The 23,437-nt window shown below is 42.7% G+C and overlaps 1 protein-coding gene across 2 annotated transcripts in view; it reads left to right on the top strand.

Annotated features, from left to right (window-relative positions):
• Positions 1–2,148: 2,148 nt before the first annotated feature.
• Positions 2,149–23,437, top strand: part of LOC129079261 (zinc finger and BTB domain-containing protein 34) — a 265,100-nt gene continuing 243,811 nt past the window's right edge. The window contains exons 1-2 of one of the 2 annotated variants that reach the window (XM_054584359.1): positions 2,149–2,234; positions 19,451–21,439. In XM_054584359.1, coding sequence (XP_054440334.1) covers positions 19,461–20,975 — 1,515 coding nt within the window. In that variant the 5' untranslated portion in view covers positions 2,149–2,234; positions 19,451–19,460 and the 3' untranslated portion in view covers positions 20,976–21,439. Of the gene's footprint in view, positions 2,235–19,450; positions 21,440–23,437 lie in introns of those variants that run through there. The other variant, XM_054584360.1, reaches the window with a different exon arrangement.

Here is a 23,437-nt window from a genome sequence, read left to right as displayed (position 1 = left end):
TCAATTCCAAGTGCTCAGGAATATGGAATAGATGAGAGGTGTTTTGGGCCGCATCTTTCCTAGGAAGGGAGAGAAGAAAAGAAGGGGATGGGAATTCACTTTGACAAGTACTTCACACACTATCTCAATTAACAAGTGATATCGAGGGAAGGCTGGGTGATGTGTTTTAACGATGTGCCTTGGAAAAAGAGGAAGGGGAACACAGATACTGCCAAATACCAGCTGTCACTGTCACAAATGCTGACTCCCATTATGGCAAAACCCCTCCATGACTGGATTGAAGGTTAACCCCAGACTTTGAGGAGATGTAAATTTGATCATTTCATAAATACTGCAGTGGAAACTAGATACCTGTGGAAATTAAAATGAGGCCCATACATTATCCTCCAGACTCTTCTTGATTTCAAAAAGGCTAAAAGCTGAATCATTTAAAATGCCAAAAAGATTAGAAACGGGGACACATGTACCCCAGTTGAGAAGAAGTGATAATTTTCTAACTAAAATAAATTGATAGAGATTATGATCAGCTCAACAAAAGCAAGAGCAGGGGACTAGAAAATATGAGTTTAATAGTCCAATGAGGTGGGGGAATAAATATAAACCTAGGAGGGAAAATACCCAGTATCTAATGGACAGGTGGCCAGTAACTTTGAGGTGGCTTGGCACACGTTAAATACTTAGGAACATTTTATTCTGTATCATCTTTAGTGACATGCAACTCAGTAACAAATTTAGCAAAAATCAGTTAAAATGATGAGGCCTCCTGCTGGTGCGGAGGGACACAGGAACTCACTCGTGGGCATGTGAATCAGCCCAGGGCTCCTGAGGAAACCTGGCTTGACAAGATGATACATTCCTGTGCCCTTGGGTTCACTGATCTTACTCTTGGGGACAGCTCGCAAGGAAACAGCTCAAGAGGAATAGTGATTAGAGGGAGAATCTGCCCAGGTGCTTGCAGTTAGAGACTGGTTAATTAAAATTCTGTGTTCAGAATGTTCTGTTGCCAGAAGAACTTCCTGTCTGGAGTCAGAGATGCGGGAGCCCATCCCAAGTCTGACATTTAGGTATATGACTTTAGATATGTCACTTATCCTTTCTGAACCTGTTCCCTTCTGGACAAAATGGGGGTAATAATAGATGGCTACCTCCTGGTTGTGTATTAAAGGAGGTCATGTCTATAAGGTGTCTACACAGACAGGTGCCTGCACAGAGTGTTAACAAGGGGCTGCTGCTGCTACTGGAAGATGGTTACTGGATGGATCCTGGAAAGTTCCTGCTCGCAAAGGATGAAGCAGCATCAGGAAATCTCAGATTTATATCCTGAAGAGATCTAGTACTTAGAATCCTAGTTTACTTTTATTACAAAATCAGAAAAAGGAAAATAGAACTCTGTCGACTACTAAGGAGTCCACCAAAATGCAAAGAGAAGCTCTTTAAAGGGAGTTAAATTCGCCCAAGGCTGAGTAAAATGTTGGGCAAAGCTCCCACTCTCACCCGTGCGAAGATTGGAGTGTCTCCAAGAATCTGGCAGTGTACATTTCTGAGACCTGCTCTGTGACAGAGGCTTTATAACCTCAACTTCGGTAGTTTTATCTCCATTTTGAGGGAGAGAAAATCTGTCCAAGGCCCTATATTAGCTGACCCTGTATGGGAAGTCCCCAGGCCCGTGCTCGAGTCACTGCACCTCACTGCCTTCAGCTGTCCCGCCAGGTGAGCGGCAGGTGCCCTAAACGCTCTGGGAGCCAGGATCTTGGAAGAGGATAGCTGAGCAGGGGGTGGGCACTGAGCCCTAGTGACAGCGTGTGGAGGGGTCGTGGCCTCCTACCCACTCCCCTCCGAGAGCCTCGAGAGCGTCCCACTGCGATACCCTCCTCCCGCCAGCAGGGGGAACCGAGGAGACCGCGGGCGAGAGGCTTGGCGAGCCGAGCCGCCGCCGCTCCCTCCTGGAGTCGGGATCAAGGCTGCCGCTCTCCCAGTCGTCCGCGGTGCGGCTCCGGGGCGTGCTAGAGGCGGAACCCGGACCCCGGAGCCCCAGGGAAGGGTCCCCTCCACTGCACCGCCTTCTCAGTCCGCTCCTGCCCGGAAGCGCTGGCGCCCAGGGGGCGGTGCCGAGAAGCGCTTCCGGGGGCGGGGGGCGCGGGCTGGGGCGGCTGCCGGAGCGGCGGGGACGGGCCTGGCGCCGGCGGCGGAGGGAGCGCCGCGGACAGGCGATGTGAGCGCGGCGCTCTCGGCAGGTGAGGTGCACCGGTCGGAAAGAACGGGCGGCGGACGAGGCTCGGGCATAGCAGGAGCGGCGAGGAACAGTCCTCGGCCGCTGTCCGGCTCCCTGTGGGCGCGGCGGGAGCGTCCGCGCCTGGTCAGTCCGGCCGGCCGGCGGGTGGGCGGGCGGCGCGGGCTGGAGGCAGAGGCCGGGCGGGGTCGGGAGGCCCGGGGCACCTGCTCGGGCAAGGCACGCGCCCCTGAGGGGCAACAGTGCGCGGCCGGGAGCCCGGGCGTCACTGGGGGGCCAGAGGGTCGCGCTCGGCCAGCTGCCCCGGGCTCTCCAGTCGCCGCCGCCCTGGGCGTCTGGGGATCCCCTGCTTCCGGGCCCTTCACCCTGGGGCGCGCTACCTCTTTGTACGAGGAGGCCGGATTAATGAAACCCCTGTGTAACCGGGCCGGGTGGCAGGTTGGCTCTGCTGGTGGCTGCAACGGAGTCCCTGCCCCACGCCGCCGCCTTTCTCCAGGTAAACAGGCGGCGGCGCGTCGTGCTTGGCCCTAGACGGCTTCGTACTCACCCTCGCCTTGATACGGTCCTGCCATTACGGAGAGCTGGGCTGGGGCTGGACTCGGGGGTAGAGTGTCCTTCTAGGCTTGGCAGCTGTGCTTTAAGGCAGCATTAGTCTGGGAGTCTCAGGCTTGAGGCTTTCAGCAAGCCTCTTCCACGCAGGGCCTCAGTTTCCCCATCTGGTCAGTGAGGGTTTTGGATTAGCTCTCTGAACACCCTTCAAACTCCATTTTTCTGTGTATGTCTGAAATCTGTAGGGCTGTCCCTGGTTCAAGATACTGGGGAGTTTCACTGAAGACTTTTTGCAAATAAGGACTTTTTGGCCACTTAATACACTAGGTTTCAGACAAGCTTTAAAATGATTCCAAGAAGCGTTTCTAAACCTTACCTTAATCATAATTCATCCCTTGCTTTTGTTTCTAGCAGTAGTCAATTACATCTCTCTGAGTTTTTGCGTGCAAAATTTTTTTCGTTGTTTGTATTTGCCCATTTTCCCTTTGTTCCCTAGTCCAGGCCCTCTTTGCTTCACATCTGGATTATTGCAACAGCTTCTTAGCTGGTCTCTGACTTTAGAAACCCCCCTCCCCCATCCTTTCTTTATGCTAATGCAAAACTTAATATAGGAAGTCAAGAAAAGAGTTGAGTGTTTGCTTATTAAATGTCAAGATGCTGTTCCATGTTGGGGGGGTGTAGAAGAAGACAGCCTCTGAGCAGCTTTACAGTGGGTGCTGAAACTTTACCTGTAAAAAGGTAATTTATTAGACAAGGCTGTGCACTGTAGAATTAAGGGGAAGGAGAGATGGAGGTCATTATGGACCAACTGGTCAGGGAAGGCTTAAGGAGAGAGAGGGGTTTGGTCTGACTGTTAAAGGGTGAGTAGGATTCAGATAGGAAAAAACAAATCAGGTCCGGTGATCTTACACAGTAGTTTGTGCATAGGCCAGCCTCCTTGTAGAGAAGGGTTCATATAGGAAAGGAATAGGAGGAAGGATTGGTTGGGCTAGTTCCTGAAGGAACTTGAACACTAGGCCGAAGATGAAGCTATTCTAAAGGCATTGGTGAGGGCAGCCGACTGGAGGTGGTTCCTGATATTTCGTAAGAGATGGAGGGAGAGCTTAGGGGCCAGGTGATCAGCCAAGAGGCCATGGCATTTATACTGTTCTTCAAGGCTGAATAGTGGCCTCTTGCCTGCCACACTGTGTCCAGTCATTGCTCACCCTGTCTTTTCACGGCTTTCCTTGATTGGCTCCTCTGCACCTACGGGAACCTTATTCCCTCCTTCGCCCTCTTGGAGACTGTTCCCTTTGGGAGCGAGTTTACGACTGTCTCTGGGGCAGCGGTTGTCAACTAGTGCGCTGCAAGAATTTTTAAAACGTGCAATACCTGGCCATTTAGTCAGGGGCAATGACCTCGTTTCCCTTAGGTTGTCAAATATGAAAACGACAACAGCTAACACAATAGCCATAGGATGTGAATGAATCAAAATTAGACCTTTTTAATATTTTGGTCAGATGGACAAAAAAATGTATTTTGGGATGTGCTGCAGAATTTTGGTAATTAGTTTGTGTGTGCCATGAGATGAAAGAGGTTGAGAATCCCTGCTCTCGGGCTTTGCTCCGGTTGTTTCCCCTTCTGAAGTGCTGGCCTCCTTTTCCTTCTCCTCTGTGTAAATTCTCCATTTCACTTCCTTCAAGCCCCTGCTGAAGACACACTTCCTCCAGAGGGTGTTCCCTGCTGCCCTACCCCCTGCCTTTGTGGCGCACAGAATCTGAAGCCCAGGGTGCGGTGCTTGTTCCTTGCTTATTAAACTTGCTCTTGTCCTGAGTGGGCTGGGAGTTTTTTGAGGACATTGGGACCTAAAGCATCTCTCTGAGCCTTGTAGTATCTGACTTTTGTAAGGGGCACTAAATACTTCTTGATTTTTGCTGAGGAACAACTTTGTTTTTTTAAATTGCCCCCTCCTTTTTTCAAAGGACATTTTGTTATCAGCTTTTTTTCTGTCATATGTTACTCATCTCTAATGCTGCCATTCAAGGTAGATGTTTTCAGTTTTCATTTTTAGGGTGCTGATACCATAAAACCAAGTTCTGAAACATTACAATGTTTACTCGTAATTGTGGGAAAAGAAAAAAAAAATCATGTAATTCTTTGTTTGGAGGCCGTGGGGAAAGACAGACCATCAGCTTTGGAATCAGGCCTGGATTTGAATCCCAGCAAGGCTACTAACCAGCTTTGTGAACTTGGGCAATTTATGTCATGTGCCTGAGCCTCTGTTTTCTCATCTGTAGTGTGGGGATAGAATCGACCTCATAGGGTTGCTGTGAGCTTTACAATGAAAAACAGTATATGAAGAGTGACCCGCTCTGGGGACAGTGCCAGGCAGGGAGTTTGACTAGGGCAGTACACCTGTCAGATGGTAACACAAGGGGTCCTAAGGTGAGCTCAGGGAGGACAGAAACCTCCTGTGGAGAAGAAAGGCAAAAGCTCTCTCGATCCAGATTTTCAGCACCTAGTAACTGCTTAATACATTTTTAATCATCATCATCATTAATATTAGGTGTAAATGTGTCACGTTGGGGAAATGATAGACTGCTGAACCTCAGTGTATCTCCTGAGTTGTAGGTTTCTGCATGTCCCTGGATCCTGCTTCCACCTTCCGGCTCAAGTGCTTGTTAAAAAAGTCAGTCATGAATCTAGGATGCCATCATTCATTATGTCTCATTCCCATTAATTTTCATGTTATTTTTGTTTAAATTCTGCTTAATGTTTTTCAGACTTCTGTTCATCTAATGTTTTATAGCTGACAAATTGTTGAATTTAGCTTAGTGAAGGTCATCAGCTTAAATGCAGTTTAATTTCTAATGGTTATTTTCTGGTTGATATTGATAGAGTGGAAAACCTCATGGAAGAAGAATTCAAGGTGAACTTTTCTAACCCTTTTGTCCTAAGAGGTGGGGACTTAAAAGTATTTTCCAGTTCCAGTGCCCCCTGAAGTGCCAGCAGTAAGCAGATACAGGATGCTACTCCTTGCCATTTCTGAGTTCTTTGCCTTAAGAAAACTTATTAATTCTTTTACCTGAAACAAATCTTTCTAATTTGTGACTGGAATTTAAAACATCTATTTGCCCACTTCGTAGACAGAACTAAAAAGAATGAACATTATGCAGATAAATGGGTACAAATTATACAAAGTACAGCAAATTGTAACCCCTCAATTACCACTGTGTTGGTGCCTTGATACGTACTTATGTAAAAATTCTCTTTCTACTAAAAACTGATCAGCACAAGTCCAGCACCTGCATCTCGCCATTGTGCTGGAATTAAAATCTTACTCTTACAAGATTTAAGAATTCTGGCTCTGGAGACTGACAAATGTAGGTTCACATCCTGGCTCAGCCAGTCTTAGTGACTTGGGGAAAGGCTCTTAGTCTGAGTTTGTTTCCTCGCCTGTAGCATAGGGATAGTTGCAGTCTCTCTCTTGGAATGTTGTTGTGAAGGTTGAGTGAGCAGGTAAAGAGCTTACTTAGCATACAGTACACAGTAGGAGCTCAATAACTTGGTTTTTAACATTGCCAGAAAGGTTAAAGAGACTGTTTCTACCCTGCTAGGAACGCTCAGAAGACGCTTCTGATGTTTTATGTTGACTGAAAGACAAATCTCACTGTGAAACCAAACCGCGCTCTCAGAATTAGTGTATCTGAGCAGCCTTGGAGAATGTTAACGCCTTGGTAGGGAATCTAACAGTTTGGATAAAAATGTTCTTTCAGGCTCACATGAATTAATGCAGTAAGAACTCTAGACTTGTTTCCTTTTAAATTAGGATGAGTGCTTCATGAATATCCATTGCAGAATGCCATTTTATTTATTTTTTTCTTGCCTGGGGTTTCAGCAGCACCAGAATGTTTCCTGCAGCCCTGGTGTTATTTGGTTGCTGCTTTCTAAAGGATGAGATTGTAATTCATGACAGCTCAATTTTAGTTTTGATCTAGACCCAGGCAGAAATACCTAGAAAAGTTATTTTTATATAGTTATTACTGCTGCTCCCATGCCTGTTGTCCCTAGTGCTTCCATCTGTGGTCTTTTTAATGACTTTCTGTATGAGAATGAAAGTTAGGGATTTTCAAGTCTTCAGTGCCTGATAGGGAAAGCCTTGGATGAGTTGTGTCTCTAGTATCAGCAGGTGACCGAAGCCAGCAGGTGCACGTCTGGGTTTGGAGTCATGAGCATCTTGATTGAGAATAATGGGTAACTCTGGGTGCCTTAAACAACTTTAAATTTGCAGCCTTGCCTTCCTTTCTTGGAAGTGTCACTGGGTGTTTTTAAATGAAGCGGAGCACGTTACAGCGTTGATAGGCTAAAGGGAATGAGCTGTCTCACTGGGTTTTTTGCCTGCTGGCAGAGACAGTCCCACATCTCTTTCGTCTTAAGCAGGGACAGCTGAAAGCTGAGGGTGCAGCTGTGGGGGCAGTCGTGGGTTTTGAGCGACCAACCTGGTTTAGGTTGCATCTGCTGACATATGCTGAGAGCCTCTCTCTGCCAGACACACTGCTGAGCTCTGGGCACACAGTCCCTGCCCTCAGAGGGCTCAGCACCAGGAGTCGAAGAGTTGAGCAGTGTGGGAGGCTCAAAAAAATCAGCCCATTGCTAATTGATGGTACACTTCTGTTTGGTTGTCATAGGAAAATGGCCACACGGCTTTGCCCAAGGACGTTATAGAGGGGATTTCAAGGCCCATGTGGGTATTTTGCCCAGATGACATTTACATGTCATTTCCCATCTTCAGGTTCTCCTCAGTAGGTCAGCAGTGTGAGATGTTAGCTGGTGTTGGTTTTCATTATATGGTTTCCTTATCAGCTTAACAAAACACATGATACAAAGTTTTATTAGCCAATGAATGATGCGTTAAGGAGAGGCTACTGTGGATGGTACCTCTTTCATGAGATTTCATTTTACAATACTTCTCTTGTAGGAGCAAGCAACTTTTCTGTTCTCAGCTTTTTTTTTCCTTCTCTCTCGAGTAACCTCTTACCACCTCCATCCTCAGTCCGTACAGATTGCCACCTCTGATTCTTGTTTGTCTGCAGTTCCAGCACTGTATTTCCCACTGCTTGTTGGACAACTCCTCTCAGATGCCCAAGGGGTACCCTAAACAGCCTGTCTGAGGCTGGACTTACTTGTCTCCCAGAATGGATACCATCCCTCAGTCTCCAGGCCCTGTTCACATTGGCTATTGCGGGATTTCGTTCACGTTTTCCGCTCTGGCATTCAGGGCCCCCTCATTCCAACTGTGGTGCTCCTCGTTCCCGCGTCAGCCCTTGTACCTGGACCCCAGCCACTACCCCAGACATTTTCACTCCGCTCTTCTCTGCTCTTGCTATTCTTTCCATCTGGAGTGTTCTTCGTGTTCCATTTAAATACAAAACCCTATTCAAATATTACTTCTACCATGAAGTTTTTGTTCATTTGATTTTTAAAAATCTCTTTTTGGTCACAAGTAATCAGTGTTAATCATTGTTCCTTATAGCTCTGTGCTTCTGTCTCTGTAATTGCTTGTTACAATTAATTGTTCATTTGTAGCCTATGTTTCTCTAGATTCTTTGGTTTAAAAAATTATATTTTTAGGTAAAGTCCTATAATATCTAGGAAAAAATTTTTAGCAAGAATAATACAGCTATATGATTTTAAAAAATCAAAAAGTATAAAATAAAGTCTGTTTCCTTTCTATCTCACCAGTCCTTAATCCTCGTTCACTAAAGTCACCAGCATTAATAGTTTCATGTCACTGTTTCTACACTGGCATATATTTATTCTTTTAAGAAAAGTACATGAAGGGAATCACATACATACATACATCTTACTTATATATATGGCTAAATATTAGAGCTCTTGTCAAAGTGTACAGATCTATCTCTTTTTGGTGGCTGCGAGTGTTTCATTGTTGATTGGTTTTTTGAATCAGTGTTTTGGGGATTTTGAGGTTGTTCCCCTATCTTTATTTTATTTTTTACTAAAACAAATACAAGTGCTCAGTACATATATCGTAACAAACTTTTGTAAGTGTTTGTATATTTGTAGACTCAATTCCTAGCAGTTAATTGTGGACCAAATGGTAAATGCCTTTTACATTTTGATCACTACAACCAGGTTATCCCTCAGGATTACACTTGCCAGCTCTTTTCAAACATGTGCAATTCTGACATGTTAGAAATGGTATTTCATTTTTTCTTTTTGTAATTCACATGTATTTAGTCATGAATAAAAGCTAAACAGCTTTTCACATGCTTTTTGGTCATGTCTCTCTTTTTTTTTTTGAACTGTTAATATTCTTTGCCCCTTCTTCCGTAGGATTTTCTCTGTTGCCCTAGTCTGTTTAATTTATAATATAAATTAAGGAATTCAGAAAGTAGCCCTTTGTCAAATGTGCACATATTTTTTCTCACTATGTCATTTATCTTTTAAGGGGATGTTTTTTGGAGGGGGGGGGTCATAAACTTACATGTGGCCAAATGCATTTGTCTCTGCCTTTGTGGCTGCTGGGGCCCATGCCATGTTTGGAAAGGCCTTTATATTGCTATTGCGAAATATTCATTCATGCTTTCTTTTAGTTATTTTTTGGTGATAATCAAGTCTTTTTAAAATACTGTCATAAGAATAAAGTAGCATTAAGTGGAAAATAATCGAACCCTCCTGGTGCTTTATAAGAAATTGGTAAACATACAACATATTTGAAAACTCAGGGGGCTGTATTTCCCATGAATCGGGTATTTTCTGTTATGTGACCCTGTAGTGTTATCATATGTAAGGGCAATCATTGCCTTTTTACCTCTTTTGCTTGAAACTCAGTGAGAGGAGCAAGATGAAAGGAAGAGCAGAATATCGATTAACTGGTACCTGTTCACCCTCTGAGGATCAGTCAGTGTGTCTGTCTGTTAAGGATCATAGTCAGCTGGTTTCCCTGTCATTGTGAAGTGACTTTTTTATTCTAAAGTTCCTTCAGTTAAAATGTGTTTATTCCTTGTGAGTTTGGGAACCTGGATTAGGGGTATCATTCCTTTGTGTGTTGCATTTCGGAACAGTATCTCTTTGGGTGTAGTGGTATGCTCCGTAGCTTTTTGGGTGGGATCTTGTTGTATGTATGGTCTTGCATCAGATCTGAGTTATATTCTCAGAGCAGTATATATATTGATTACCAGGATCCCTCTCCTTTGCTTTTTCCTTCGGGACCGTGAGAGGACTGTCCCAGGCTGGCTTGTTTGGTAATTTACAGGACAGTACCATTCTCCCCTGTGGCTTTCCCACAGTGTCACACCATGCACAGGCTTCCCTCCTCTGGTTGCCCAGTCTGCCTTCACCCCCCAGCAGGTAGGTGTCCCTTCTCCTCCCTGAACGCCCTCACTCTCTACTCCTTGTGGCTCTGTCTGGCCCCTGCCTGCACTGGCCTGGCTGCTGCTGTCGGGCTGTCGGTGCTTGGTCAGTCCTGGCCCCTCACATCTGCCCTTGCTTTTTGAACACCAGTCTCAATGCTGCTTTGAATTCTGTTGAACTTGGGTTGAACCTGTGTTTTGGCAGCATCTACTGTCTGTGACTTTCACCTTCAAACATTAAAACGACCAGTTACTTGAGCCCTAGATCACTGGTTTCTGATTAGTTGAGGCTTTAGCATATAAAAATAGCTGTTTACCTAAAGCAGGTAAAAGCAGCCTGGGTTAGGCGCTCTGAGGGGGAGAGGGGATAAACGCTGTACGGAAGATGTAATATACTTCAGTTGGTGATTGTGATCTAGAAAGAGGGCACTGTACTAAATTTCTAGAGCTGAAGTTGCTTGGTCATGGGGGATATGCATTTGAAATTTTGATGGATATTATTGAAATGTACTCACAGAGGAAGGAGTAGCAGCCCTGGGCAGCAGTTGGATTTTTGCCACCTGTCCCTATCCCTTTCCTTGGCCACCACCCCGGCAGGAATGTAACCCAGGGAAAGCTTTCTTTTCATCCTGTCTTTTCCTCAGCTCTTCCTGCCTGCTTCTGCTGGTCCTCCCACTCCCAGTGGACAAATTAAACAAGGCTCATTGTGCAGGGGGTGTAGGTGGGCAGACTTGGGAACAGTCCTGGGAAAGGTAGCCTCTTGGACCCTCAGCATCCTCATCTCTAAAGTGTGGTAATAGTGCCTGTCTTCTGGAAGAAGGCCGGGAGGATTCAGTGAAATACTGCACGTAAGGCCTTGACGACACGCGTAGCATGTTTCAAACATTCTCCAAGTGTTGGTTCTTTAGTGATGATGATGGGCTTTCCCAGGTAAGTGGGGGGAGGCTAAGGAGTGTGGTGGGAGGTGGAAGTGATCCCCTTTTATGGTTGCTGAGGCAGCGGTTGGACACGTGGAAGTGCACGAATGTTCAGACTGCCCACTCCAGAGGTCATCTGTCCCAGACCCCACTGTTGAGACCAGCAGTGGCAGAGCCGGACCATGGCAGGGGCTGTGTGTGAGGCGGAAGCTGCCCCAGGGATGTGAAGTGTTCTCATATCAAAGAAGTTGAAGAGCAGGAAGTTTGCATGTCCTTTGGTTGAATGAGCAGAGGAGGACTGTGACGTGGAGGAGCTGACAGTTAGGAACTTTCCAACAGACCAGTTCAGCTAAGTCCTCTCCATGTGTTTTCTAAAAGAAGTATTTCACATTCTTAGCCAAAAAGTATAGTTCTTACAAACAAAAACAAAATGTTAAAATAAGTATTAATGGTATTGAAGAAAAATAGGTTCTATATCCTTGTTTTTTAAATTAAGATATAGCAATGCAAATGTCTAGTTTGGGGGTGGTTTTTTGCTTAATATAATGTGACAGAAAGACCAGTGATTAATCTGCTGAATTAAAAACTACTGATTCTGATGTATTTAGTGAGTGGAATAATCAAGTTCATTATTGTTTTCTGAAGCAGCTGCAAACTTAGTCTAAATGAAAAACTAATATAAATCACTTCTCTGCATTATCAAAAGTGAATTTCATTCCCTTATGTCTGAGTAGTGATGCATCTGCATGAAGCTTGTACCAAACTGCAAGACAGGGACTCTTCCTCATCTTTGAATTCCCTTCGGTTTCGAGCATGCAGAAGATTGAAATGGAATGAATATTTCCTATAAATGTAGAAAAATAATTTAAATTCCCAGTCAGTATGCCATTTAGTGATTGCAATTAAATCTAATACGTACTTGCAGTACATGTGACAAAAGGCTAATTTCCTTAATTTGCAAAGAGTTCTGACAACTCAGTAAAAAGGCAAATATGGGCAAAGGATATGAATAGGCAATTCAAAGACAGACTTAGATAAATTGCCTTTAAACATGAGAAAAGATGATCAACCTCATTTATAATTAAATAAATGCACATCAAAACGAGATACTCTTTTTAACTTACCAGTTCAGCAAAAGTGAGGAAGTTTAATGACCATTATAGGCAGACTAGGCACTTCTGTGTGCTGTTGGTGAAAGGGTAGTTGCCGCCCCCTTTTGGGAGGTAATTTGGCAATATTGATGAAAATGAAAAGCTAACCCAGCACTTCTCTGCTAGGAGGAGATGCTATGACTGTTTACCTGGTTTCCCACTCTGCTCTCCAGTGGGGACTGCTGAAGCGCACAGTGTGGCGCAGCCAGTGTGACCCGCAGAACGCTGCAAAGTCAGAAAAGGTGAGAGCAGGCAAGTTTGTGCTGCTGTGGGAGGGTTTTTAAAAGCAGAGAATAGGACACTTTATGCTGATGTTTACAATTCTCTCTGAAAGAATACCCAGCAGCTCTTAACCAGTGATTATCTTTGGGAAGAGGAACTGGGAAAAGAGTTTTGCTATTCATTTTATATTTTTCTCCACTATGATTTGAAGTTTGACCATATACATATATACTTTATTTTAAAGATAAATTAATGAAACATTGATAAAACTTAGGTGTAGGCCCACTGGCATTCCATGTAGGGGAGATATCAAGACCTATCCAAAACCAGTATGAGTAGCCCATGTTGGAAAATTGTTGATACAGAGATCTGTTCCATATTTGGAAAAGATCGTATTTGAACTGCATATCCCTGTAGCAGGGTAGGACTTCCTTTACCTTGAGACTACTCACTGGACTCGATAAATCAGGTCATTGAGTGTAAAACTTGTGATTTTTAATTATGTTTTTTACTCCCTTTTCAGCCTGGTAATGTGCCTAGGACTTAAATTACCTGCAGATTCCCTGTGTGTCAGTCTTTTCGAAGCCTCATACTCAAGAGTGTTGCTTGTTAACAGCTTTAGGCAGGAGTCTGAATCTCATTGTCACTGCTGAAGGACGTGTTAATGTAAAGGAGAGGAGAGTGAAGCATTTTCTTTCTCATTTTGCAGAAAAATGGAATCCCTCTCTTAGGTGTTAATCATGGTCTTTTGTTTTTCTCTCTTCACTGATTTTTTTTTTTCAGGTGTAGTTCTCTACTGTTCTTCTGAGATGATGAAAAGCCACACAGGAGGAGGAAGCTTCACTGTTGAACTATTTTCAGTTTTACAGACTCTTATAGAAATAGTATATTATTTTCCTTTTTCTGCTGGCTTTTGCCCAAGACTCTGTCCCTTTAAAAAGCCTAAATCCAACTTCCTTTTGACCTTTAATTTCAAAAGTCGCTGTTTATATGCCCTTGTGTCAGGTAAATGATGTAATGAATGGGTAACATTTGGACACTTGGTCGGTGCCAGCCAGTTTCTGTGTTTCTAGAAGCAGCCTGGTGCAGGCACGCACGGCCTCTGCAGCCAGACCAGGTTCACCTGTTGGCTCTGGGACCTTTGGCAGGTGCCTTAGCTCCTTTTCCTGTTTATTCATCTATAAAACAGGAACAATCATAGCATTTCCCTCACAGAATTCATGAGGGGATCAAATTAGTATATTTAGAAGGTGTTTAGTACAAGGTAAGTACTCATTATATGTAGACTATTACACACATTTATTGTGTGAATTTCTCTCATTTAATTATTAGGCAGTCAGGTTGGGAAATAGTTCTTCCAAGACCTTTTCTAGATAAGGAAGTCTGTTAACTAACTTGTCCAAGGCCACATAGCTATTTAAATGTTCATTGTTATTATTTTTATTAGAAAGTGGCAGAGCCAGGATTCATATCCAAGTCTCACTTCAAAGCAGTTCTGTGTTACACCATCCTTTGTCCCTAAAAAGGGTCTAATGGCTAACCTGTTTACCATGTTTCAAGCAGCCATTGTGCTAAGCGCTTCCTACTCCCTATACATATTCCTCATAACAACCCAGGAGGCAAGGACTAGTGTTCCTATTTTAAAGATAAGAAAACTGAGACTCCGAATGGTTATAAAGTACCTTCCTTAAGGTTTACAAGTGGAAAGCAGGTGTCATTTGAACCGGATCTCACTCCAAATTCATGCTCCTAATGGTTTTATTATGGCATTTTCTTATCTTTTTAAAAACTGGATGAGTTGTCTTAAAATTTTTTAAATGTTTCTTTTAATAAGTAATACATTCACATAGGTTAGGAAAAAATGTTAAAAGGTTTCATTTATTTTTAGAGAAAGGGAGGGAGAGGATCATCAATGTGCCAGAAAAAGATCAGTTGCCTCTCATGCACCCCCAACCAAGACCTGGCCTGCAACCCAGGCATGTGCCCTGACATGAACTGAACATGGAATTGAACTGACAACCTTTCAGTCCACAGGCTGACTCTCCATCCCCTGAGCCACACCAGCCAGGGCTAGTTTAGAAATTTGTAAGAATCTAAAAAGGTTCACTGAAAGCTAATAGATCTTCCAGCTACCCTGTCCCCTTTGCAAGAGGCAGTTAATGTTTTAGTGTATCATTCCAGAAATATGCTGTGCATATCTATGTAGTACTGTGTATATACTGAAACAGTGGTATGAGTGTTTTCATACTGCTTTGTACAAATAGCATATGTACTATACTGTTCTGCTTCTCACTCTTTTCGTTCAGCAAAGTATCATGGTGATTGTTTCATGTTGGTACTAAAGAGCTTCCTCCTTCATTTTTTTCTGGTTCTGTAATAGTCTGGATGTACGTATGGATGTACCATAATTTATTAGTGAGGCTCCTTTTGATGGGCATTTGATTTGTTTTGATTTTTTTTGCTCTTATGAAAATGCTGTAGTAAATTTTTAGAACTAAAACTACCCAGTCGTAAAGGATGTGCGTTTGTAATTTGGTGGATGTTACTAAAATGCCCTCCAAAGTATTTGTACCACTTTACACTCCTTCAGTATTTTCTGTGTGTATTTAATATCCGTATACTCATACATACTTTTAGAAATATCCTTTTATTGCTACCTAATTTTTAGCAACTTTATTGAGATATAACTTACATATCATAAAAGTCCATCCATCTTACATGTATAATTCAGTGATTTTTAATAAATTTATAAAGTTGTACAGCTGTCACCATAATCTGGTGCTAAACCATTTCCATTACCCAAAAAGATCCCTCATGCTCGTTTGCATTTGATCTATGACCTAAGTTTTTGCTGTGTTATTAAATATTCATTCAGCAAATATTTAGTGTCTGCTATGTGCCAGGTAGTAATCTGGCAGATAGTTAATAAAACAGATAAAAATCCCTTTCCCCTAAGGGGGTTACATTTTGTGGAGTGAAATTGTATTCTTTAAAATAATTTTAATAATTATATTCAGCATATAGGTGTACTGTGCTTTAATAATACTCTATTGTTGGACATTTAAGTTGTTACCATTGTTTTGCTATTGTAATTGAATAGACTTGTGGATAAATTCTTGTGCCTATATCCATGATTTTTTTTTTTTATGGTCCAGAGTGCTGAGTCAAGAGAAATGCCTATTTTAATATAAATGCCTAATCGCTGTGTTTTACACCTGAAACTAATACAATATTGTGTGTCAACGAGTCATTGAAAAAAAAAAATTTTTAAGAGAGAAATGCCCACTTTAAGGCTTTCATTCTACTTGCCTCCTAGAAGTACTTGAGAACACTCCCCTCTCTAGCAATGCCAGATGGGTTGTGTTTTTAAGTCTTGGTAATTTGAGAAAGAAGAATGTGTCTCATATTAATTTGTATTCCCTTGTTTATTGGTGGAGTTGTTAAGCATTTTATCTCTGTTTAAAAGCTATTTTTAAAAATTTCTTAAAAAGCATCTGTTCATATTCTTTGCCTAATTTTCAATTGTTATGTTTGTCTCATTGATTTTTAAAAATACTTCTATTTTTAATAATTTGACCTTTTTTGATAAAACGTATCTCTATAAGTTTTTACTTTTATGGTTAAATCTCTGTTCCTTCTTCTGGTATCTGTCTTTGGGTGCTTAAAAATGATTTCTCTAGAAGTGTTTTTGGGGGGGTATGTTGTGAAGAAGGAACCTAACTTTATTATTATTTATTGGTATTATTTAAGCAGCAACTATTTTAAGAATTCTTCCTTTTCCATGGTTGGAAATGGCCCACAAGGCCCATCCTGGTCCAGTTTCTACGCTGACGGGCCCATGTGGCCTGTGCCCTTCCCCTTGCTCCTCGTCCCGGCAGTGCTGCCACCCTTCCTTCCTTCCCAACTCAGACTTTCGCCTCTGCACTCCCGCTTCCTTCCATCTGGGAAATAGGAGGGCTTCCCTGCAGCAGCCCTCGCACCTCCTTTCTGGCTGCCTTACTTAGGTCTCAGCTGGAGCCTCATTTGTTTAAGTGGCCTTCTCTGACCACACCCCCATGATGAAAGATCTCATAGCTTTTATCGCAGTTTATAACAAGAGGATTGTAGCTTTCCTTGGTCTCTAGTGCCTGGCACGTTGAAGACACTCAGGACATACTTACCAAATGAATTATAGCCTAATCATACATTTTGACATCTATACATTTGGCTGTATTTTTCTTGTTCTAAGACATCTTCAGTATTTATTCTAGAACTACACTGTCCAATGTGGTAACCACTAGTCAAATGTGGCTATTGAGCATTTGAAATGTGGTTATTCCAAATCGAGATATGCTGTTGGTATAAAATACACATCAGATTTCAAAGACTTAAATAATTTTTTAAATATTGATGACATGTTGAAATGATAATGTTTTAGATATATTGGGTTAAATAAAATGTATTAAAAGTAATTTTTTATTTTTCTTTTAAACAATATAACTGCTAGAAAATGTTACACATATACCTTGCATGTGTGTAATTATACATATATCTGTTGGACAGCAGTGTTCTAGAATAATTTTAAAATTGTTCTGTTAGGTTTTTTAAGAAACCACTGCATTGTGCTACATTATATTTATAAATTAATTTGGGTGGGGGGGATATCCCTCTTTATAGGGTTGAGTCTTCTTACCAGAAACGTATGTTTTCATTTAGACATGTTTTTGTTCTTCTTAAACTCTTGTCATTTTTTTCTTGTAGATCCTATTTTTTGTTGTCCTCCCCCACCCCCGCCAAGTATTGTATACTGTCTGATACTTTAACTTGTCATCATCATATCTAAATGGCTTTCAATGTACAATAATTTTTGAAACTATTCACTCACTAGATCTTGATTCTAACAGATTTTTTTCAAGTGATTATCTTACGTTTTCTGTGTAAGTAGTTATATCTGCCTTGAACAGTAATTTTGCCTTCTCTTTTTAAATGGCTGTATGCATTAATTTTCTCTTTGTCTTGTTGCTTTGGCTGGGATTTCCAGAACAATATTAAGTAAGAGAAGTGATGGACAGACAACCTTGTATCCTCCCAGGCACTAACAGGAATGCCTTCACAAAAGTGTCTCCCAGAGTGTGCACCAGGGAACACTAATTCTTTGGAATATTAATATGTGTACCTTGAGAGGAGAGTTTCACACTTAAATGAGTTTGCAGACTACTGAGTTAAATGGAATTCTTGTCTGTAGGACTTTTCAGATGGGCTGTAATGCTAATGTGTTTTTAATCCCTGGGAGGTAGGGATATGAGGCTAGCTCATGGGCACACTACTGAATACATTGTGGGGAAATGCAGATATGATGTTGCCACTGGTTTGCAGTAAATACTATTATTATGTTAAGAAACTACTGTTCTATTTCTAGCTTATTGAGTATTTTTCTCCCCTATTTAAAAGGGTATTTAGCTTTCTAAAATGCATTTCACATCGTATTGCTTTGGCCATCTTGTTTTTTCTCCTTTGACTTATTGATGTTGCAAATTATATTTGTATATTTCCTAACATACAACCATCTTTACATTTTCCCATACTATGATGTTCTTTTAATAGTTTATGTTTGCTAGTATTTCCTTTAGGACTGTGAAATCTGCTTACTTAGTAAAGTTGGCAGTTTTCTTTTTTATGCTGTTTGCCGTGTTCCAGTGTCCAACCTCTGCATGTGAGCTGAAATGCTTCAGGCACGTTAATGAGCATCTAGAGCCGTGCAGGGGGCCCGCAGGTCGTGTCTGCTGTGGTGCTTCCGTTCCTTTTTTCAATTTAATTTTGCCAGTTTATGTTATCCTAAAAATGTGTTAATTCTGTACAGATTTCAAATTGACTTCAATAATAAATCTAGGATAAATAAGGGCACCATATTTCTCTTTAATTAACTAATATGTTTCAACTCAAAATCTGGTGTGATAAGAAAATTCTGATGAGATTTAGTCACACAAACTGATCCTTTCCTGCAGGAGTCTTAAATTTAGCGGCACATTGTCTTGTAATTTAAAATTATATGCTATTTTATATATGTATATATATGTGTGTGTGTGTATGTGTGTATATATATATTTGTATATTAATACATATACAATAAATATAATAAGAATATATATATATTCTTATTTTACTTTATTTTTTTGCCGCCTTTGGGTTTGTTCTGATTCTAGGCAAGGGGCAGCCAGCCTGTGCTGGGTGTGCCAGTGTATGAACACTGTGCACTTGCGATGCCTGGCGTTCTTTTTGCTCCTGCTATCTAAAAAACCCTTCCTTATGGGACATTTGTTCCTGTCTAAAATGTCCATGGAGACATTTGGTGCATGCCAAAAGATCCTTGAAATTTGGTGCTATCAAAAACATCCATGAGCATATTTGGTCCAAATGGTCAAGGACCCAATGTTTCCATGGATGTGTTAGAACCAAATGTCTGGTAATCCTAAGAACTCCCTGAAAGGGACTGAGCGTTGCTCTATGAATTACCAACCCCAGAAGATATATACAGGTGTCCAGAGCTGAAAGGGAAAAAATGTACTTGAAGACAACAACTCAAATTCTAAACTAAACAGGGTTCAGCTCCACTCGTTGTATCCAGTATGCCCATATATTGATAAATACCAATTGGAAATATACAAATGAGGCAGAACGTTGAATTTACTTTTCTTTTTTACACAAGGTAAAAATCCTCAAAGTTAGGTGAAACAGGGAGATAGATTTCCTAAACTTATGCCAAATGCTCCATCAGAGCTGAAATGGCCCTACTATATATAACGTGTTTTGATTTTGATCAAGATGAAAGTTAGGCCGTTAGGATACTAGGCCAGTCAATCATTTGATTATTTGACTTCAGGTGAATTAACCAGGACGTGAAAGATTGAAAATAAGTAAGAGGAAGAGTGCTCAGGTAGACCCTAGGAGGTACAGTAGCTACAGCAGTGGTGGTAGTATTTTGTCAGCTTGTGCTTCTGCTGCTTGTACTGAGGAGTCATTGGTGAATTACGAAACTTTTTCTTTCCGCAGATTACGCTTCATGTCAGTAGAAATGGACAGCAGCAGTTTTATTCAGTTTGACGTGCCCGAGTACAGCAGCACCGTTCTGAGCCAGCTAAACGAACTCCGCCTGCAAGGGAAACTATGTGACATCATTGTCCACATTCAGGGTCAGCCATTCCGAGCCCACAAAGCAGTCCTTGCTGCCAGCTCCCCATATTTCCGGGACCATTCAGCATTAAGTACCATGAGTGGCTTGTCAATATCAGTGATTAAGAATCCCAATGTGTTCGAACAGTTGCTTTCATTTTGTTACACTGGAAGGATGTCCTTGCAGCTGAAGGACGTTGTCAGTTTTCTGACAGCGGCTAGCTTTCTTCAGATGCAGTGTGTCATCGACAAGTGCACGCAGATCCTAGAGAGCATCCATTCAAAAATCAGTGTTGGGGACGTTGATTCTGTCACCGTCGGTGCTGAAGAGACTCCAGAGAGCCGGAATGGAGTTAAAGATGGCAGCTTCTTCGCCAACCCAGTTGAGATCTCCCCTCCCTATTGCTCTCAGGTACGGCAGCCCACCACAAGCAGTGATCTTCGGATGGAGACGACGCCCAGCAAAGCTTTGCGCAGCCGCCTGCAGGAGGAAGGGCACTCGGACCGAGGGAGCAGCGGGAGCGTGTCTGAGTACGAGATTCAGATAGAGGGGGACCATGAGCCAGGGGACCTGCTGGTGAGGGAGAGCCAGATCGCTGAGGTGAAGGTGAAGATGGAGAAGTCCGAGCGGCCCAGCTGTTCCGACAGCTCCTCCCTGGGAGACGACGGCTACCACACCGAGATGGTCGACGGGGAGCAAGTTGTGGCGGTGAACGTGGGTTCCTATGGGTCTGTGCTCCAGCACGCGTACTCCTATTCCCAGGCAGCCTCACAGCCAGCCAGCGTATCAGAAGCTTTCGGAAGTTTGAGTAATTCCAGCCCATCCAGGTCCATGCTGAGCTGTTTCCGAGGAGGCCGTGCCCGCCAAAAGAGGGCTTTGTCCGTCCATCTGCACAGCGACCTGCAGGGCTTGGTGCAGGGCTCAGACAGCGAAGCTGTGATGAGTAACCCTGGGTATGAGAGCAGTCCCCGGGAGAGGAGTGCAAGAGGTCACTGGTACCCGTACAACGAGAGGTTGATATGTATTTACTGCGGAAAGTCCTTCAACCAGAAAGGCAGCCTTGACAGGCATATGCGACTCCATATGGGAATCACCCCCTTTGTGTGCAAGTTCTGCGGGAAGAAGTACACACGGAAGGACCAACTGGAGTACCATATCCGGGGCCATACTGATGACAAACCATTCCGCTGTGAGATCTGCGGGAAGTGCTTTCCATTCCAAGGTACCCTCAACCAGCACCTGCGGAAAAACCACCCAGGGGTAGCCGAAGTCAGGGGTCGCATTGAGTCCCCTGAGAGGACAGATGTGTATGTGGAACAGAAACTGGAAAATGATGCATCGGCCTCCGAGATGGCCCTAGATTCCCGCATGGAAATTCATACAGTGTCCGATGCTCCTGATTAAGATGGTAAAGAAGTGCACCCAAACAAAGCACATAAATCAATGCATATTTGTGATTTGCTTTGTTGTAATCTTTAGTTTTCCCAACCATCTGGAAATCTCTTGGTCTCTTGGCAGTTTTTCTAAGGTTTCTGGAAGGAACACTTCATTGTGTTTATCCTTTCCCCCATCCTCCCTCCCCCAAGGAGCTCAAAGCATGAAGGGCATCGTATCCAGGGAAAACACAGGCTGACAGTATTCCTCTTTGGCTGAACTCTTAATCCAAAATCTGCCAGTGACTTAGCTATGCCAACTGGTTGACCCTGTATTCTCTGCCAAGAGGCGTACTCTCTCGCTGGGGCCGTCGTGCACCGGCACCAGTGCATTTCCACGGAGAGGGACTAGGGTGCCGTCAGCTGATATAAATGGGTAACCTTTTCTAATTTAAAGTTACTTTTACGGAGTAGTTAGACAATTTATATATATATATAATAAAGTGATTATTATATATATAGTATATATACATTCTCAAATTTGGTTTTATTCTGGTTGAGGTGAATGTAAGAAGAATATATAATTTAATACAATGTGAACAGAGCTTTTGACTCTGTCCCGTCCCTACCTAATGTGTTAGGGTTTTGCCCCTTTATGTCCCTTATGAAAGAATGTTAATAGGTTTTCATATATATTAATCATTGTGTCCAAAAGCAAGCAAAGCAAATCACAGTGTTCATAGCTCTGCTTCGTAACAAATACATAAACCAAATGCCATAAAATGTATTCAACTCTAGTTGGAAACCATTTGGAATTTTTGTTAGTTGTCCAGCGGGTAAGCTGGATGACCCGTGGTGCTGACCTTTTTACATATTGTAGTGTTTTATTAGCCAACCCCAAAGGAGCAGTGGTTTTCAATGTTTTTACTGGCCTCCGAATCTACCTTCATTCCGTACTGTAGAAACATACATACCAGGTAACTAAATCGAATCACTCTCTACCATGAGTTACTACTCGCACTAAAGGAAAGGGATTTGTAGTTCTGTCTACAATATTCTCCAAGCAGTGTTGTGGTTTTTTTTTTTTTTTCCTTTCTTTTTTCAAACAGCCAGTTCAGGTGCACAGCAACTTTTTCTATCTACATGCAGTTCCCAGGGAAACTGCAGAACTTGGAATTTGTACTTTTGTAAAGATATACTCTATGGGAATTGCAAGCAATATATCTCTCTTAGTATTGTGTGTGCTAACGAGAGCCTCCAAGGCTGCTCCACTCTCCGTGTTTCCTGCTGCAAGAAACCAACAGTTAAAAGCCCTCTGAGATACTCTGTGTGTCACCAAATCTGTGTGTGTCACCTTTTTTTTTTCTTTGTCACGTGGTGCTATCTTTATGTTCTCTATCTTTTAGGTCAGTATAGTTGTAGAAAATGTGAAATTAAATGGTAATGGTGAATTACAGTTATTTTCCTCTCTTGAGTTTATAGCTTGAAAAGAGACCTCAAAAGTATGTGCTGGCAAACACATTATGGTATAAAAACATAGTCCTATTTGAATAATGTTTTATTAGAGCTTTAGGAAATGTCTTTAGTTCTATATTTTGTTCACCCGTGTGCTCCTAGTAAACAAAACGGGCTTAACAAGACTGCTTTGGTACTGTATCCTCTGGCGGGGATTCTGTGAGCGCCTGGGTGGTGAGTGCGTGCTGCAGGCTGCCTGCGGGAGGTCAGCACTTCCGACTCTGTGCTTGAGACCTTGGCTCTGAGAGTCACAGCCCGTGCCTCTCTCCCAGCAGAGCACAGCACAAACCACCTAAAAGAAAACAAGCAAAAAGACCAACCTCAGAGGCTAGGAGTTAAAGGAATACAAAATAGATGTTTGCTGGTTTTCCATGCTTTTTTGGCTCTTAAAATGCCAAGAAAGGGGGAGGGTTTGGGGGGATTATTTTTTTTGTTTCGTGGGGGGTTATTTTGAGAAAAAGTGAGTCATTCAGGCCCTTGTGTGTGATAGTCCCCAGGAGTGGTAGCTGTGCAGTGGCATCTCTTTAGCACACAGGATGTGTTCACGTGTGAACCGCTGCGCTACACATCAGTGTTACTATGTACAGACTACACTCGAATCCTGCTGCTCCCGAGGAGCGGCTCTTGCTAAATCGGGTATGCGTATGCCTTTTTCCTGTCAAACTGCCTAAGTAAGGGGCTTGTTCTCTCCCTGAAGCACTTGCTCAACTCCTGTCAAAGCCGCGTGCCTCAAGGGGAGGCTGGACCCCAAGTGTTTACCCACTTAACTATGTTCTGGGGTTTCAGGTAAATTGTTTGTGGTTTCTTTTTTCCTTACACGAATAAGTTTGGTTTTGATTTATTTTTAAAGACTTAAATGCAAAAATTTGTGTTGTGATACAAAATTAAGTTTGTGACAAGAGATGCCCAAATGAAGGACATGAGAGGTGAGGCTCAGGGAAGGAACCTCCTTTTCTCTCAGGCTTGAGGCCTTCTGAG

The sequence above is a fragment of the Pteronotus mesoamericanus genome, unplaced genomic scaffold (genome assembly GCF_021234165.1).
Source record: "Pteronotus mesoamericanus isolate MK-2021 breed Mesoamerican mustached bat unplaced genomic scaffold, CSHL_Meso_final contig_78, whole genome shotgun sequence".
Taxonomy (NCBI): domain Eukaryota; kingdom Metazoa; phylum Chordata; class Mammalia; order Chiroptera; family Mormoopidae; genus Pteronotus; species Pteronotus mesoamericanus.
Note: the sequence above shows the minus strand (reverse complement) of the source record. Positions and strands in the feature narration are given on the sequence as shown.